Source organism: Odontesthes bonariensis, chromosome 16 (assembly GCF_027942865.1).
Source record: "Odontesthes bonariensis isolate fOdoBon6 chromosome 16, fOdoBon6.hap1, whole genome shotgun sequence".
Classification (NCBI taxonomy): Eukaryota; Metazoa; Chordata; class Actinopteri; order Atheriniformes; family Atherinopsidae; genus Odontesthes; species Odontesthes bonariensis.
The window spans coordinates 13794575-13811876 of NC_134521.1; the positions used below are offsets into that span (position 1 = coordinate 13794575).

Here is a 17302-nt window from a genome sequence, read left to right on the forward strand (position 1 = left end):
TATATACAGTAGTTGGGGGAACATGTTGCAATGTGTCAGTAGCATGGTTGGGCATTAAAAAAGAAGTAAAGATGGGCAAAGGTTCAGGATATTCTGGACCAAAGAGATGGTTGGTTCAGATGCAAGTTTGTAAATTAAAATTTGGCTCTCATGTTCATTTTTAAAGACAAAATGTGTGTCTTGTATGGTACCCTTTTCAAACAAGCATACTGATACAGTCTATTTCATATTGTTTTATCCCTACCATTATTATTTTACATGTTAATGAGGTTTATAGTCTCTGAGATGTTACTATGTTTTTTGTTTTTGCATGATCACTGGGGCTTGATTGGTCTGAACTGGAGGTGAATTGGTGAAAATATTGGCAATTGTCTTCAATGATTTCTAATGGTAAATAATCTTTCACACGATAGATAAATGGACTTCAATCATTTGTAAATGGTCTTATAACACTTCTTAAATTGATGGGCAGCAATTATTGCTTTATCTAATTCTAAGAATTGGGAAAGAAGAAAAATGAACGAAAGTGTACTTTCTTTTTCAGATTAGTGTATGCGATGACACTCAAATAGTATTTTACTTGAATTTTTTTTGTATTCTGCTATATAAAAGTAAAAGAGGCAAAAATAATCTATTACAAAAGCCATTGCAAACTCATCTCATCATTCGGAGCAGTGTAACAATTATGAACTGTATCTTTAATAGATATGAGCCACACACCAATGGACACATGGTAGGCAACATGGACCCACCAAAGGACAATTTGACATGTGTCTCAGGGAAAATGAGAATCAAACTGCTGACCTTTCAGTTGGCAAACTTTTGCACTTTCTCCTGAGTTACAGCTGCCAAGGTAGATAGTTAACCTAAACATTTGCCACTACGCTTCATGTTCATCACATTCAATCAACAATTCAATCTTTTTTACACAAAATGCAAACTGTTGGTTTTATTTCATTACTTCCTATATGGGCACCATTTGATTTCATTGAGGCTACCCTTCCAACCCTTTCAGGGTTTGGATACGCCCCTGCACAGCGTAGCTGCGAGAGCTCAGCACCCCCAGCAGCACTGTGCCGTAAATGGCCCACTGCAGCTAGAGCTACAACTCGTGGAGACAAGAATGACACCGCCGCTTCCCTCCATCAAGACTACTTGATCATAAGGACGGATTTTTTTTTAATTTGTCTTTTAAAGCACCATTACGATGGCGTGTAATTGTGCACCTTTACGGACACGATTAGTCGTGGCTATTTTCACGTTCATTGCACTGTGGAGATTTGCACTCTCCATCACTCGGTACTCTATACCGGAGGAAATGGAAGAGGGTTCCTTTGTTGCCAATCTGGCAACAGATTTGGGTCTGGATGTTCGTAGTTTGGAGGAGCGCAACGCAAAGCTCGATGTCATTCACAGCAAAAATTACCTGGACATCAACAAAGACACGGGGGAGCTGCTAATCCGCGAAAAGATGGACCGGGAGAGCATATGCATGACTAAAACCACCTCGTGCTTTCTGAAAATGGATGTCATACTTTCAAACCCGGTTCGCATTTTTAACATCGAACTAGAAATCATGGACATCAATGACAACGCGCCTGTGTTCCGCAGAAAGACAATGCATTTGGATATTTCGGAGGCGACCCTTCCCGGTGAGAGATTCTCGTTGACGAACGCCGTGGATGCAGATGTGGGGGCGAATTCAATCAAGACCTACTATCTCAGTGAGAGCAAATACTTTAGCATTGACATACAAACCGGCAGCGATGGTTCCAAATATGTCGATTTGGTGCTCAGTGGTAATTTGGACAGAGAAGAGCAATCAGTTCATAATTTGATTTTAACCGCTGTGGATGGAGGGGTGCCTCCCCGCTCCGGTACAGCCAGCATTATTATTAATATCCTGGATATCAATGATAACGCCCCCCTTTTCAGTCAGCCTGTATTTGCTGTCAATGTTTCAGAGAACTCAGCAATAGGGACAGTGGTTATGACCTTAAACGCAACAGATTTGGACGAGGGCACAAACGCCCAGTTAGTTTATTCATATACACTTTACACCTCAGAGAAGACACAGGAGCTCTTTTCACTTGATCCAAACTCAGGTGAGATCAAAGTAAAGGGGGTGATCGATTACGAAGAGAGTCAAAGTTTTGAGATGCACATACAGGCTCAGGACAGAGGGACAATCCCTCTGTCAGGACACTGTAAAGTCACATTAGTCATCAGAGATCTGAATGATAACTACCCAGAAGTGACCATCAAGTCCCTAAAAAGAGCAGTTACTGAGAACGTCTCTGTCGGGACACTAATTGCTGTGGTCAGTGTCAGTGACAGGGACTCTGGTGTCAACGGGGAAGTGGAGCTCACCTTGAACCAGCAAGAAATCTTACCGTTCCTCCTTGAAAAATCCTCAGAAGGTTACTTTGAACTACTGGTGTCAAAGCCTCTGGACAGGGAGGTGGTGAGCAAATATGACATCACACTAAGAGTGACAGACAGAGGCTTGCCGCCCTTATCTGAGAACGAGACCATCACCTTAGAGATCCTGGATGTCAATGACAACGCACCCATGTTTTCCCAGTCCTTCTACACAATCCATGTTGTGGAGAATAATCCACCGGGGGCGTTATTGACATCACTAAGTGCATTTGACCCAGATCTCAATGAGAACCAGTATTTGGTTTATTTCATAATGGAGAAAGAGATAGTTAACACATCTATGTCAATGCTGTTCTCCATCAATCCTGAGAATGGTGATCTTTATGCCCTGAAGACCTTTGACTATGAGAGAGAGAGGGACTTCCTGTTTCACATTGAGGCCAGAGATTCTGGTGTTCCACCACTGAACAGCAGTGTGACAGTTCATATTATCATTCTGGACCAAAATGACAACAAACCTCTCATTGTGTCTCCTTGGCGAGCACAAGGCTCCGTTGTAGAGGAGGTTATACCGAGATCCACGGAAAAGGGACACTTAATTGCCAAAGTGATAGCCGTTGATGCGGATTCTGAGCAGAATGCCAGGGTCACCTACCAGCTCCTGCAGATCAGTGACTCCACGCTTTTCAGCCTGGATCAGTACAACGGCGAGATTCGAACGATGAGGATGTTCAGTTACAGAGACCCAAGACAACAGAGGTTGGTAGTCGTTGCCAAAGACAATGGTGAACCTGCTCTGTCTGCTACCGTCACCATCAAGATATCAACAGTGGAACACGCCATGCCCTTCTTAGAGACTACAGAGTTACCACTCGAGTTTGATGTCTTCACAGACCTAAACCTATACTTAGTGATTGGTTTAGGAGCTGTGTCCTTTCTGCTGCTGATAACCATCTTAGTTATTATTGTACTTAAGTGTCAAAAACCAAAGCCAAAGGCCTTCAAAATCCCTCCAGCCAATAGGAACAGTGTGATCAGCAGGAACAGCGTTATCAGTCAGAGAAGCTCCACCATTGCAGATTCCACCCTGATCTCCAGCGATGCCTACTGGTACAGCTTATTCCTCGCTGAGACCAGGAAGGGTAAAGTGGTCGTGAGACAGCCCATAATTCCAAAAGGAGCTGGTTATTTCGTATCCAGTATACCCAGGAGCATAGGACCAAGTGAGACCACAGACTCCAGAGCATCCACACTGGAGGTATGTTGAAATGGTAGCACGGTTTGGAATTTATTATGTTTGGAATGGAAATTATGTACTAACAGTCATGACTGACAAAAGGTCAATTTAGTTTGATTGAACTTTCTTGCTGTTGTGTAAGAAGTTCTCACATATCATATCACATATCATTTCTGTTTGTCAGAAAAACCTCCTAGGATCATTGTCATTCAAAACATTATTTATAGAAATGGTTTACTGTGAAACTGATATTTTCTGACATGGTTATCATACTGTGAAAATGTCCTCACCGCAACACTAGAGAGATTGTAAAGCTTAAAACAACTGCCCATGAGCTCACTACTTTAGTTTCCTTCCCAGCACCACACCACTTTGCTTTATGGTTGCTTGACATTTTCTGAGCTTTTGACGGACTCTTCGTGGATTCTTAAACAGGACAACAAATCCATGTGCATGGCTGTACATGTGAAGGGCTGACAGAGATTTTTTTTTATGACGGTGGTGTTACATCCCGGAGCCAAAGAGCAAAAGATTTGCCAAATTCTCTAGTTTAATTAAAAAATATAGATAAATACAACCTTTGATGATCACAACACATGACATTTTACAAAGTACACCCTTACTGCTTCCATAGAAATCAAGAGGATATGTAGCAGCCAGCTGCTTTGTTTTGTCAGTTTGCTGATATGGAGCATTCAGGTGTGAGTTAACAAAATGTCAAGGGGAATAGAAATCAGCAACGATCTTAGAGAAGCAATTGTTGCTGCCTAACAGTCTGGGAATCATTATAAAGGCCATATCCAAACAATGTGTGAGGTTAATCAGAAGAAAAAAACATTCAAAACGTGTCACAAGAATTGACATGCAAGCAAATTCACCCCAAGGTCAGCCAATGCAATGCTTAGAGTGAATGCAAAAAACACAAGAGCTATATCTCAGACTCTATAGACCTAATTTAGCATGATAAATGTTAAAGTTTATGACAGAAAAATTAGAAAAGACTAAACAAGTATGGCTTGTTTGGAAGAGTTGCCAAGAGAAAGCCTCTGTAAAAAGAAAATGCCAGCGTGACTTGGTCTGCATTTACTGTGTCAGTCATGAAATTTTTAAACCAAAGTATTCTGGTGTCAAATGTGACGCCATCTGTCCAGAAGCTAAACCTTGGCTGAAACTGGGTCATGCATGGGACAATGATCCAAACACAGCTGCAAATCCACAACTGAATGGCTGAAAGAGAAAAGAATCAAGGTGTTGTAATGGTCCTGTCAAAGTCCAGACCTCAACCTGATTAAAATGCTGTGGTGGGACCTTAAGAGAGCTGTGCATAAACAAGTCTGCAAATCCAAAACCTGTATTAACTGAAGCAACTTTGTGAAGAAACTATTTGAGAAACTGCTAACATGATACAGAACGCAGTTACTTTAAGAGTTTGTGTGTTGTTGTTCATCTTAAAGGGATAGTTCGCCTTTTTTGACATGAAGCTGTATGACATCCCATATTAGCAATGTCATTTATGAACATTGACTTACCCCCTGCTGTGTCCTGTGAGCGGAGTCCCAGCTGAGTTTTGGCGTTGACGAAGGTAGTCCGGCTAGTTGGCTGGGGCTTAAAAAATAAAGCGTCTTGCTTCTCAAAACAATATGCTTTCAAAAGAGTGATACATTTGAATCACAAAATCGTCCATCCAGAAAAAGTCAGACCTCACAATCGCTTGGCGCTATTTTTGCCAACTTCATATCAATGCGTTCAGCCACCTGCCGATAGCCGCACCTGTTACTGTGTTTACTGCTCGGAAGCAGGGGACTGCTCGGTCTGCTCTTCGGTCTGCACAGTTTACACAGCAGGCAGTGATACGAAGGTAGAGAGAAATAGCGCCAAGCGATTGTGAGGTCTGACTTTTTCTGGATGAACGATTTTGTGATGCAAATGTATTACTGTTTTGAACGTATTTTGTTTTGAGAAGCAAGACGCTTTATTTTTTAAGCCCCAGCCAACTAGCCGGACTACCTTCGTCAACGCCAAAACGAGGCTGGAACTCGGCTCACAGGACGCAGCAGGGGGTAAGTCAATGTTCATAAATGATATTGCTAAAATGGGATGTCATACAGCTTCATGTCAAAAGAGGCGAACTATCCCTTTAAGTTACTTATTTCTACAACCTGGTAAGAACAAGATTAGTTTTTAAAATTGTGTTGAGCCGTGCATTTATATTTAATTGTAGTTGGCTTTTTTAACTTTCATATATTGTTCGTACAGTAAATATATTAAATTAACTTGATTATTTTGAGCAATTTATGCCTCTACACTATTACCTTTCTGATGCGTGTGATTCCATGTAGTTAATGCTGGCACCACCCCTAAAAAGAACACAAAAAATTTCTACATAACAATGCAATGCTACTTAAAGTAAATTTTGAGAATAACATTTGTCTGTTCTTCTTTCGAATTGGATAAGACCACAAATGTAACTTGGCATGTTTTAAATCATCATCTTTGTAGTTTTACTGAAGCAAAGAACAGAGGTTTTTATTGTTTAGTTTGTGTCAGTCTGAGATTTTAAGCATGGAAGATTCACCAACTGACATCACTCTGGGGGAAGTTAAACTCCTTTCCTTAGTTGTTTTGGTAAAAACATGATACAAATAAGATAAAAGAATTTGACCATTGTGCTGCTTAACAGTTATTTCTGCAACTTGATTATTTATCATTATCTTACATAAAATTACTTAAGTGATGTTTAGATATAGTTAGATACAACTAAGGGGACAGAGTCCTACTGATTTTCATGAACTGGGTATTTCTAGAGCAAACTTTCTGCACTTTTATTGCATAATTAAGTCAGAAACGAACCCCATCATTATCCTTCGCCTGCCAAATCTGCCAGTGTTTGATGTCTTATGTAGTATGTGGGTCATGTATTGCAGATACAGTACATAAGACACAATCATAGCACAAATTGTAGGCGTAAGAGGGGGAGCACCACGAAAAAGCCCAGATATGGAGGTTTTCTTCAAGGACAAGTGCTATCGCGTTACTAAATGAGATATTTTCTGAATCCCAAGCAGCTCTCTGGTGCGCAGAAGATGGTCATCACTGTGTCAGTGAGGAAAACAATCCAGATGTTATTTGTTTTTTGTACAGCTGGACATAGGGAGTATATTTAACCAAGTGATCCACTGAAAGATTAAACAGTATGAATATGCATGCACACATGCTCATGGAGGAGAAGACACACACAGTTGTGTATGATGTATATTTTATTGTGAGTTTGAGTGTCACACATACCTCTGAACTTGTTTCTCCTTTCTGTTCTGAAGTACTCAAAATGAAAGGAAGTCCATTCTTCAACTGGAGGTATGCTGGTTGCTCACTACATTTTGTAGAGCCACTATGATTGTTTAGATATTTTCAATAATTTTCTATTTGGTCGACATGTTCAGTTCGACTCAAAATTTTGATTAGATGAGTGGTCAGTCTTCAGAGCAAATCTTTGGTGTTATCCTTTTGGTTAACATGTTTTACCAATCAAATATAACAGACTGAAAAACCATTTGTGATTGGTCAGAATTTCCCTCACAAATTCAACAATCTGCCCCAATCAAATGTTACTGTGAGTATTAAATTTGGAACTAGCTGACCTCTCAAGTGAGAAAACCTGTCAGTTTATATTGACAGCCTGGATTAGAATAAAATTGGCTCTTGGTCAGATTCGTGCTGTGCCTGTGTGGCTTGTTTGTGGAGATTCAGGACAAAAAAAAAAAACGATTAGTAACGACTTGTCCCAAATAGATTCTCAGCATATAATTTACCTGAGAACAGGAAATGTATAAACTACCCATCTTTACATCTCCACACACAAAACCCATGTTTAAACAAGTGGGATATGTGGCATAGAGCTTATTTTTCCAACGCAGAACAGAATTTTGTTAGATTTCTTTTGTCAATCTTCTTGTAAGATTGGCTGACCAAAATAGTACATAGCACATAGTAATATCTGCTTGTGCATGCTTTTATCACATTCTCTGTTTCCATTTTATGAAGGCTGTGTATTTAAGTCTTATTTCTATTCATTTTTTCTGTGAAAAACACAGATTTTAAAGAACAGAAAATCACTCAAACGTACAAGAAAGCTCTTGATTTTCCGTTGACTCTGAATGTCCCTGACGGTGGCAGTAACCAGTCACAATCCACTGTTGCATGAGTGAAGACTTTCTATAAGTTTATATTGAGGTGCTGTTGTGGCTGATTATATGCTCTGTCCCTCAGCAGGAGCCCAGGAGAGAGCTGCGGTGATATAATCAATCTCTTCATGAATCTCTGGCTGAAACTCTCCTATGACTCACAAAGAAGATGTAAAACCGTCATCCTCCCTCAGTCCCTCCACCACAGCTCTTGTTCTCTCTGGTTCTGTCAATCCCACTCACAGACATCGACCACTGATTGCCTCAACTTTCTATCATCATTATTCTTTCAAGCATGATATACTGCATGATTCCACAAGTATTTGGACAACAAATTCTTTACGGCAGGATGTTTGGTCATTACTACAGGCCTCATATGTAATCATTCTTTCCATAACTCTTTGAAACTTCTCAATGGACAAATTTGTCTTCTCTACAGGGATTACGCTGTGTGCTGTAGTTCTAGAAGCCATCAGTAGTTCACACTATACTTAAGCTGCTGTCATGCTAAATTTTTTTATGCAGGAGCTTCAAACACGCCTATGAATCAGGGGGAATATGCTTCTTCCATGGATTTATTCAATTCATAACTATAGCTGGTTATGTCATTAATTCAGGCCTGGCACTTGGTGTTTTTCTTGTTTTTTTTCTTTTTTGGTATAACAGTCTTTCAGTATAGTGAGGCTCAAAGTGTTAATCAGTAACTTTTAACAACGTTGTTGTGCTCAACGAGATCTGAATGTCTGAAAATTACAAAAAAAGAATGAAAGAAAACTGTAAAATTGTAAAAACAAACAAAAAAGCTTAGAGAGACACATTGTTTCTATTTATATTTGATTGTAGACAGTGTATATGTAGTTCTAAAGAAATTGTAATGAGGTCAAAAGAACAAAAAAACATTCCTTATTCTATTTAGAAGACATGATATGATTATTGAATTTTCTGAATCAAATCAAAGTGTAGTATAGATTTGTATACACCCAGCTTGTGTCCTGTCAGGTAGAGGTGGAGGTTTGTTCTTGGCCATCACAAAGTTACACCAGTCTGGGAAATATTTAACACAACCAAACATAATGAAACGTGTTTTTCAAAATAGGGTTAAATGCCAGTTAAACTCTTTCTGTAAGTAATTTTAATTTAAAAGAAATGTTCTTTCCCTCAATGCTGGCAATCCCAGAAGAATTCTTTTCAATCGTTACATAAAGTTCAGATTAAAAAAAAAAAACATGATAATGAATATTATTCAAGTAAAAATTTGAAAGAAGAATTTTATAATGTTAAAAGTTGTGTTTAATAACAAAAGTAAGAATATCAAAATGTATTTATCTTCATCAGGGTACTAGAGGAAACAAGGTACAGGTGAGATGTTGTTTTTATTAATATTCATGTTTTTCTACACATTTTACGTATTATCTCTTACTGCTGCTTTTGTGGGCTTCTTTAAGGATATTTTGTGTTGCATATTTGTAGTGTAGTGCATATGATGTTGTTTTGGTAGAGTGCTTAATTAAAAAAAGAAAAAAAAAGGAAAAAGAACACTTTTCTTGACCTCAAAGGCAGTGTTTTTTTGCACTACTGTCAAAGCCAGGACTTTTAATTTCTCAGAAACAAGGAGCTTATTAAGACCACTCATTAGGGTGCTAAATGATCAAATGTAATGGCATGAGGTAAGAGGATTTGATTATGAGAAGAAAAACTGCAGTGTTCAGTGCTGACTCATGCATGAAATGTATTAAGCAGATGACAGCACTTTGACTTTGGGATGTGCACTGAATCTAAAGGTGACCACAGCAACCCTTCTGTAATACTGGGTAGATAGAATATTTTTTAAAGTATCCAGCTTCATACTCTGAGTCAGTGAAATCTGACCTCCTTTTTCTCCTCTCTGACTGTATCAAACTGCCCAACTTTAAAAGAATCTGGCTGGGTGTTTGTCAGACTGCAGATGTCACGCGATGAGGGGTGTCTTGCTGTCCTGTACATGTAATACTGTATGTGCAATCATTGCCAGAACTGATTGATTCCAACAGTGTTATAGAGTTTTTTAATTGCACATATGATGAGCTCCTTGCGTGCCTTCTGTATTGTAAAAGATGACTGTTGACGACTGAAATATCAACATTTCCTATAGTATAATAAATGACAGTTCCTCCCATGATATAATATCTTAAACTGCTTGCTGGATAGGGACAGCTTTTGGATTCAGAACAGATGTAGACGTATATCTATTGTAAATTGAATTGCTTTATACTTTGTGTTTTTTATACAGTCAACCTTTTTGATATCTTCTGTATTCACTGTGATCGAATGGCACAAGAGGTGCTTGTGTTCAGTGTTGTGAAAGTTAGTTATTTCTCATTTGTGTACACAGCTAAGTTTCTTTTCCGCGGCTAGCTTTCCAGTCAAACTGTACAGTATGCTTCGAGAGTTGCATCAGATGTTCTCCAATTCCATCCCACTGAGCAGATCAAACACAGTATGGGTGAGAATGTTCTTGTTTTATTTTCAAGTCTTGTTAATTGACAGATTTTGATGTTGCTAATTTGGCTTAAATGTACTGCCTGATCATGCTAGTTTGAATAAAGCTTTTTAATCCGTCTCTTTGGTGTGTATGATGAAGAATGAAATAGAAGTTATCAAAAGCCACTTCTTGAATGTGACATGACACACACATAAACGCACTGTCCCCGTCCCTAAAGGTCCCTTCCGCACACACACAGACACACATACTGTGTCCCAGTTTCTCTTTATAACTCACTGTACTAATTCTTAGAAATTGAAAACCAAATCAAGGAGATGGACCTGCAGTTTAAACTGCAGAAGGATTGTTGTCAGGATTTGTGAAAACGTTGGGCCAAATTGCAGTAGTCTCCTCTTTGCTGTGACCACACAGTGCTTTCAGTCTGTAGTCCTACACGAGTCTAAATGTTAAGACATTCATATAACAAGCTTTTTCCATTATGATTAATAGTAATCTTCAGCAGGTGTACCCATGCTGTCAAGCAGGATAATGGAAACAGTATGTGGCAACATCTACCATATTTGTATATATAGGGCAAGTCTTACAGTGCCAACATGTTAACATCAGTTGTTTTATACAAATTTCAAGACAATATTCTGTCATAATGCCAGTGAAAAACTGTGACATGGTAAAGTATCTATCAAGTATGCTAGCTTGGAAACCATGCTCTGCAGTACTAAAAGTTTTTGCAAAACAGGAAATGTTACACTAATGGCCTTGAGGCCCTCAAATTACTTGTGCTTTAAGAGAATCTGAAGTAGGTCAGCAGAAAAAAGCAGTGCACCTGTGGCTACATTCATGTGTGCTGAGCATTACTGCCATCAATTCTTCTCCCTGGTGGGCTACGCTTTCGGAGCGGGTGCTGTCCATGGTGCTGAAAGTGTTGCACAACCCAGATAAATTAAACGAGGATTACCAGGAAGTGCAAATCTGTGCTTTCGATTGCGTGAAGGTGGAATTGTGTTTTTCTCTTTATTATAACAATTGACTTTGCAGGATGCTGTTTGTAATGGATACCTGCGGTTCTATCACCTACATTGTGAACCTGTTGGTACAGATGTGCGGATTGATGTGGATGAGTTTCACTAAATGACTCCACAAATATGTTGATTTCTGTCTCTTTGTTGAAATGTGTGTATAATGCCAAATGTCATGGTATTTGCAGAGGGGGACTGACCACCCTGCCTGTGTAAAAGAGATAACTTAAATTAATATTCACAGATTTTAACTAAAACGTTTTAGTATTCTCCACTTTGTTCTGTAGTTTTATTGAATGTAATGTCTTCAATAGCAATCCTTGTTAATGGGGGGGGGGGGGGGGTAGTACAGAAGAAGAATGTATTATTTGATTTTAATAATATTGCAAAGTATGTGTAATTGAATTATTTACTGGAATGTGTACATTTTTGTACATTTTTCATTTTCTATTTTGTAGGGTGTTGTTGGTTGTATGTAAATATTTTGTGATTCTCTGGTAGTCCAGTACCACTTCAATGGGCTGTTCCAGTTGATGAGCTACAGCAGGAGGGTATAAAATCACTCAGTAATGTAATGGTGTTGTTATCTCCAAAGTGGTGTAAAAAAATGCTGACGTTGAAAACCTACCCAAGTCTCATATCACTTTATAAAAAGTATGGAGTAACCAATGGCCAAACTGACACTGTTCTTAATGACTTTGTTTTCTTTTTTGTCATTGCCCAAATAGAGTCATGAATTGGTAGTATACAGTATTGTCTCGCAACTAACAGCTCTAGGAATTTGAATGGTATGAATGCCATGAAATTAAACGGCACTTCAGTCTAACAATCAAGCTTAGCTGTTCCCTCACAACCTAAACACATGTGTTGAACTGTGATGGACCGTTGCCCTGCCCAGAGTGTTTGGCTTTGTCACCAAATGACCCTGAACAGACTGTGCATGATGTTGATATTGTCCATGCATGTACAGTATATTAGAGGGGAATATGTTTTTGGAGTTCACAGACGATAGACCACACAAAAAAAGGATAAGCAGCAGCAGTAAAAAAACATTCTCTGAAATGAGAGAATGGTATCTGGAGGAGGTTACAGTAAGCAGCCCATTATATACCATCTTTATGCTGTGCTGCATTGCTTTCATATTTAGTCTTTGGGCATCATCATAAATGATTATACAATCTGTCTCCCTAGCAGTGAAAAACTGCTTTTGTTTGCATCAAGCTAGACTAGTAGTCTACAGTGTATTGATCCAGGAAGTGTTTTCACTGCAGACTACTGTGTGTTTTTAAGACTGGACACTTGAGTATGTTGCTCAAAGTGGATATATTCAGAGGGCTAAGCTTTTTACAAATATTTCAACCAGATTACATGGATTTTCTCAAGATGGTCTAGATTTTTATGATTTTAAATCATTTTAAAATGTTTCGGTATTTCTATTGTGGCAGTATTCTTATTTAAAACTTGTAACCTTAAACCTAAAACTATGCTGCAGTAGAGCACAACAGGGCCAGTTCAATTCACCTGCAGCTGATGAAAAAAAAAAAAAATCTCAACCCTTTGTGTTTGCTTTTTTGACCTGAAATTTGAGGATTTTAACAGGTTAAAAGTGTTTCATTCTGTGAGTGGAAGGGACCTTGGTATCTGACTTTTACAATCATTACAAACCACAGCTTTTCCATTTCATTTTCATGTGATTATTGTCAATCTTCTAATTAGGTCATGTCAGAGCAGGGATATCTGCAAGACCAGTTCACTAGTATTGCATTATTTTCAAATCTGCTTTGCTTTTAGAACTGAAACATCATGAGTCAAAGTGTCAGACATGCTGTGAGAGCTTGACCCACTTGTGCCATACTCTGGCCGGAGCCCATGCACAATGGGGTCATGAGTCTTATCACCTAGGGCTTTGCTTTGCATAACAGTTGAAAGGAAAAGCTAAGGACGTCTCCTGCAAGTATCTAGTGATGTGTGACTCCAACAGCAGTCAGAGGGAAAATCGATGCATCATTCATCTGATTCAGAGATGGAGCTGTGTGAAAAGATGAAACAGTCATTGCATTGCTGCAGAAATTGATATGAACAGAGTGTCACTCTGATTTAGAGACGCACAATGGACAAGACAGGACAACAAATCTGTTACTGCAAAATCTGTAAAATCTACCATAAAAAGCTTTAGATCTCCACAGACAATGTCTGTCTTTTTCTCTTTATGTTACCTCAATTTACATTTGGTGAGACAAATGATACCGTATATAGATAAAATCATTGTTCTGACTATTGATGTGTAACCATGAATGATATACAGCTTCACACTCACAGGGAATCCAGTGACTCAGACAGTGAATGATGATCTGAAGGCTGGTCTGATGGAGTGCTGTGATGGAGTTAAGTGCAGTGAGATTTAGACCTCTTCTTGAGTGACGCCTGCGGCAGGTTATTTAAGTGCATGGCTGCCCTTGCCAAGGGGTCGCTGCTGCACTACTTTGCGTAAACCATTCTGTGCTGGCTGTTTTAGATCACTGCATGTAACCTAAATTGTAATTCAAACTGAGTTGTTTGGAAAAGTGATGTTGTCTGCGTAGAAATACAGAAATATATGTCCTTCCAATCTTCTGTACTGTAATGCTGCAGTGGCAGTTTGACATTTAATCCACAAATTAATGAACAGACACTGATTCAGTCCCATCCTGCTGTTGAATCACTTAAGACAGACAGAAACATATCTTATCTCTGGATAAAGAAGGTTAACTGGAGAAGATTATCTCAGTATTTAATCAATCAGTGAGCTAAGCTTTTGTTTGTTTGCTTGCATATTGAAAAAATAGCGTACTTTTGTGTGGACACAATACATCCGATTCAGAATTTTGATCACAGCTCTCACATTTCTTCAAGTTGCTGTTGCTACGGAAACATGAGTCTTTTGCAACAAATTTAAAGCAGTTCCCACAAGCAGGCGGGTGAACAATTGGCAGCATATTTGAATGGAAATGTCTCTTCTTTTAATTCAGATCATTAAAGTGTATGAAGTGTCATTTTTTATGTCTAACGAGACATGAAGACCTGCTTCCCATCGTTCATGTTCTTTTTCTTTGAGTTTTTTTTCCTTTACATCTGTAGATACTGTAGATACTAAAGTAATATTTTCAATAAAAAAATATTTGACTAGTTTTCACATATATTTCCCCCTTTTTTTTCATCGTTGATTCCTAAAAGTTGATATTTTCACTTTCAAGTGTAATTTATTGTTAATAACAATCAATGTTAAATATTAAAACACCACCAGGCACCTGGCTAACTGTGTCCATTCACATGAAGTGTTGCAGCTTCCCCCATTAGATGCATTCGTCCTTTAATCTATTCCGCTTAAGGCTATCAGGACACTCTTGCCCTGCCAGATGTTCTGACTGACATTGCTTGTTTGTTTTGGATGGATTTTACAAACTTTGGCCTCACTCTAAAATGACTTGCCCGGCTCTCACAGTTACATGTTAATAATTATTCCTTTATTTAAGTGGTTAGCTGTTCACAGCAGAGTTTACAGCTGCTACCACGTGTTACTCCACTAAAAGCTTCACTCTGAGAGAAGAGCCATGGTTATTGACCGCACAATATCTGTTTGTGCCCATTTGTTATGATTCGCTTGCCGTTTTAGTATACTTCTTGACCATTCCAGAGACAGACTTAAATCATGCATGGATGTTTCTCTGAATCATTCAATCTGGCCATGGTTAATATTTTCATTTTGTAACAAAAAAAAGAGCCTGAGAAACACCATCTCTGCCTCGGGAATACGTCAGTGCACCAGTGGCAGAATCTAACTCAAAGAAAGCACGCATTGTCAGATTTGGGTAAGGCTGTTAAAGTACTATTCATACAGTAAGAACTAGTGTTCTATTCATTACATCCACAACAACACACAAAAATGTCTTTACAACAAAAGGTCACGCATTCTTTCTCAAACAAAAAAATTATCCACATCACCCTGGGTTTTCATAGTTAACTTAAAATGCACACATTCATCCAACTTAGAAGCACTTTTGTGCATTTTATATGGATTGCAGAAATAAGCTCATTATGGTTTTACGTTGATAGATCCTAAATCATTTATCATGCTACACGGTCCTGGTTTGTGTTACTATTAACAAACACTTGACATGTAAAAAATATGGTCACTCAGAGAATTTGAAAGAAATTTAATTGCAAAAGGATGTAGTACAACGCAGCTCTTCTGCAGGTTTGTACAGAGCATTTATTTTTATTTCCTCTTATATTTTACACTTGATATCAAGGTAATAAATGAAAAGAATATTCCATACTGTTTAGACTGTTTTATCGCAGTCTTTTACAAGTGGTCACCAATGCAGCTTGCATCATCAGGTGATATCAGACCGATGTCATGCACCTGCCTTCAATAGAGATCTACCGCAACCTTACAAGAACAAGTCTCTGTGGTCTTCAGTTTAGGCTTTACTGGTTGATCCTCACTCCAAACTCCTAACCAAAGGATTCTTCTCTTTGAAGTGATGACTCCTAAAGTTTATATTAGAGCTTTAAATACCCATCCTTTTAGACTTGAGATTGAATAATCATAGATGTAATTCATATTCTCCATTTATAGTTCTCCAATAGTACATCAGCCCAGTTAACGTGGGCTGGAATTTATATAATGAGAGTCAGTCATGGTCCTAGTGTGCAAAATCTGGAACAGCATGAGTGTTCATCATTTGCTATTTTAGTTTTCTTTTGTTTTGGTCACTGGAAGTAAGATTATATGGATAATTACTAGGTCAAAAAAGGACATTAAGAACACTGAGCAGTGCCTTCCTTGATCGAAAAAGAAAAGATAATGCTTACATTAAATATGTGCTCGTGTCTCTGTGATCCTTTTTCATATTTTTTCAGCCTCCTTGTGTCGGTATCCAAATAATAGTGTAGCCTATCAGGTTTCTCTTCGGGGTATATGGGACGAAATTAGGTTTCCGCTCTGGCTTTATGGGGTCCACCGTGGGTAATCTTCAAAACGGTTATGCGACCTGACAGGCTGAGGTCTGCCACTGTCAGTGATCCATGTGGAGGGAAGGTTGCAATTGTCAGTGCACTGCGCCTTTCCCAAATGCTCGCCATGCGGTAGGCTACGCCTCAGAATAGCTACCGGCATATTAACAATCCTTGCGACAGGAGCACAGACTAAGGACGACAAACATAAGCTAGTCCCCAAAACATGTGTCTGTGTCTGTGACCATGTTTTCCCCGCTTTGATGTCACATATTTGTAAAGAGTACGAGACCTTATCCGCACGAGCAACAGTGCACGAGCAATGAATGTAGTAAATTATATATTTACTACAAATATCTTGTCAAATATTTAGGTTAAACCTCAATAATTAATGTTACAGTCACGTACTGCAAATCTGTATACATCAGTTGGATTTTATGTGGGGAACAAGCAAATTGGTGTCACTGGGTGCACATATGTCTGTGTGGGCGTTATCTGCAGTCGCCATTGTGTTTTTTTTTCGTTTTTTCTGGAGGTGTTAGTCGTCTGGTAGCTATCAGACCCTACACCAACATCGGAATGGAGGGATGGAAGGAGAGAGTGGGTTTGGAGGGAGGAGGGGAGCTGCGCCACCGCGGAGGAGAGAGCTGAAGTCTGAGCGCGCGCCAGGGTGGGATACCGTCCTTCCAACATCAAGTTTGCTATATTCAATTACATAACTTCCGGTCGCGTACTAATAATAAGGCTGCTATTACAGAACACAGACTGTGCTCCTATAAAATTCTAATGAGGCACTTTATTTAATAATATTTTAGCTACATATACCATGACGTTTATCAAACACAATCTAATGTTCTTATTATCAAATAAGGGTTTGTCCACAAATCAGATTAAAAAATATGAGTTCAGTGAGTTAGAAATCAAGGATACACTAAAGCCATGACTCTTAGCCTTTCATTTCAACTACCCTATCATACAACTAAGAGAACACCTCAACGTGTTTTTTTTT

At 38.8% G+C, this 17302-nt stretch overlaps 1 protein-coding gene across 4 annotated transcripts; it reads left to right on the plus strand.

The window, feature by feature from the left end:
* The first annotated feature begins 1049 nt into the window (after window positions 1-1049).
* LOC142401062 (protocadherin alpha-C2-like) lies at window positions 1050-10398 on the plus strand. 4 transcript variants are annotated; one of them, XM_075486300.1, is made up of 3 exons: window positions 1050-3640; window positions 6937-6973; window positions 7886-10398. In XM_075486300.1, the coding sequence occupies exons 1-2, from the start codon at window positions 1208-1210 to the stop codon at window positions 6946-6948; spliced, it is 2445 nt and encodes an 814-aa protein (XP_075342415.1). In that variant the 5' UTR covers window positions 1050-1207; the 3' UTR covers window positions 6949-6973; window positions 7886-10398. The 4 variants fall into 4 exon arrangements, with proteins under 4 accessions (XP_075342415.1, XP_075342416.1, XP_075342413.1 ...); XM_075486301.1 differs by having other exon boundaries at window positions 7889-10398; XM_075486298.1 differs by lacking the exon at window positions 6937-6973.
* The last annotated feature ends 6904 nt before the right edge of the window (window positions 10399-17302 follow it).

What these genes read in the sequence shown, in the direction of transcription:
- LOC142401062 (XM_075486298.1), top strand. Translation starts at nt 1,208, where the DNA reads ATGGCGTGTAATTGTGCACCTTTACGGACACGATTAGTCGTGGCTATT. An exon ending in CCAGAGCATCCACACTGGAG is followed by an intron (nt 3,641 to 7,885) that starts GTATGTTGAAAT and finishes TCTGTCCCTCAG; the next exon opens with CAGGAGCCCAGGAGAGAGCT.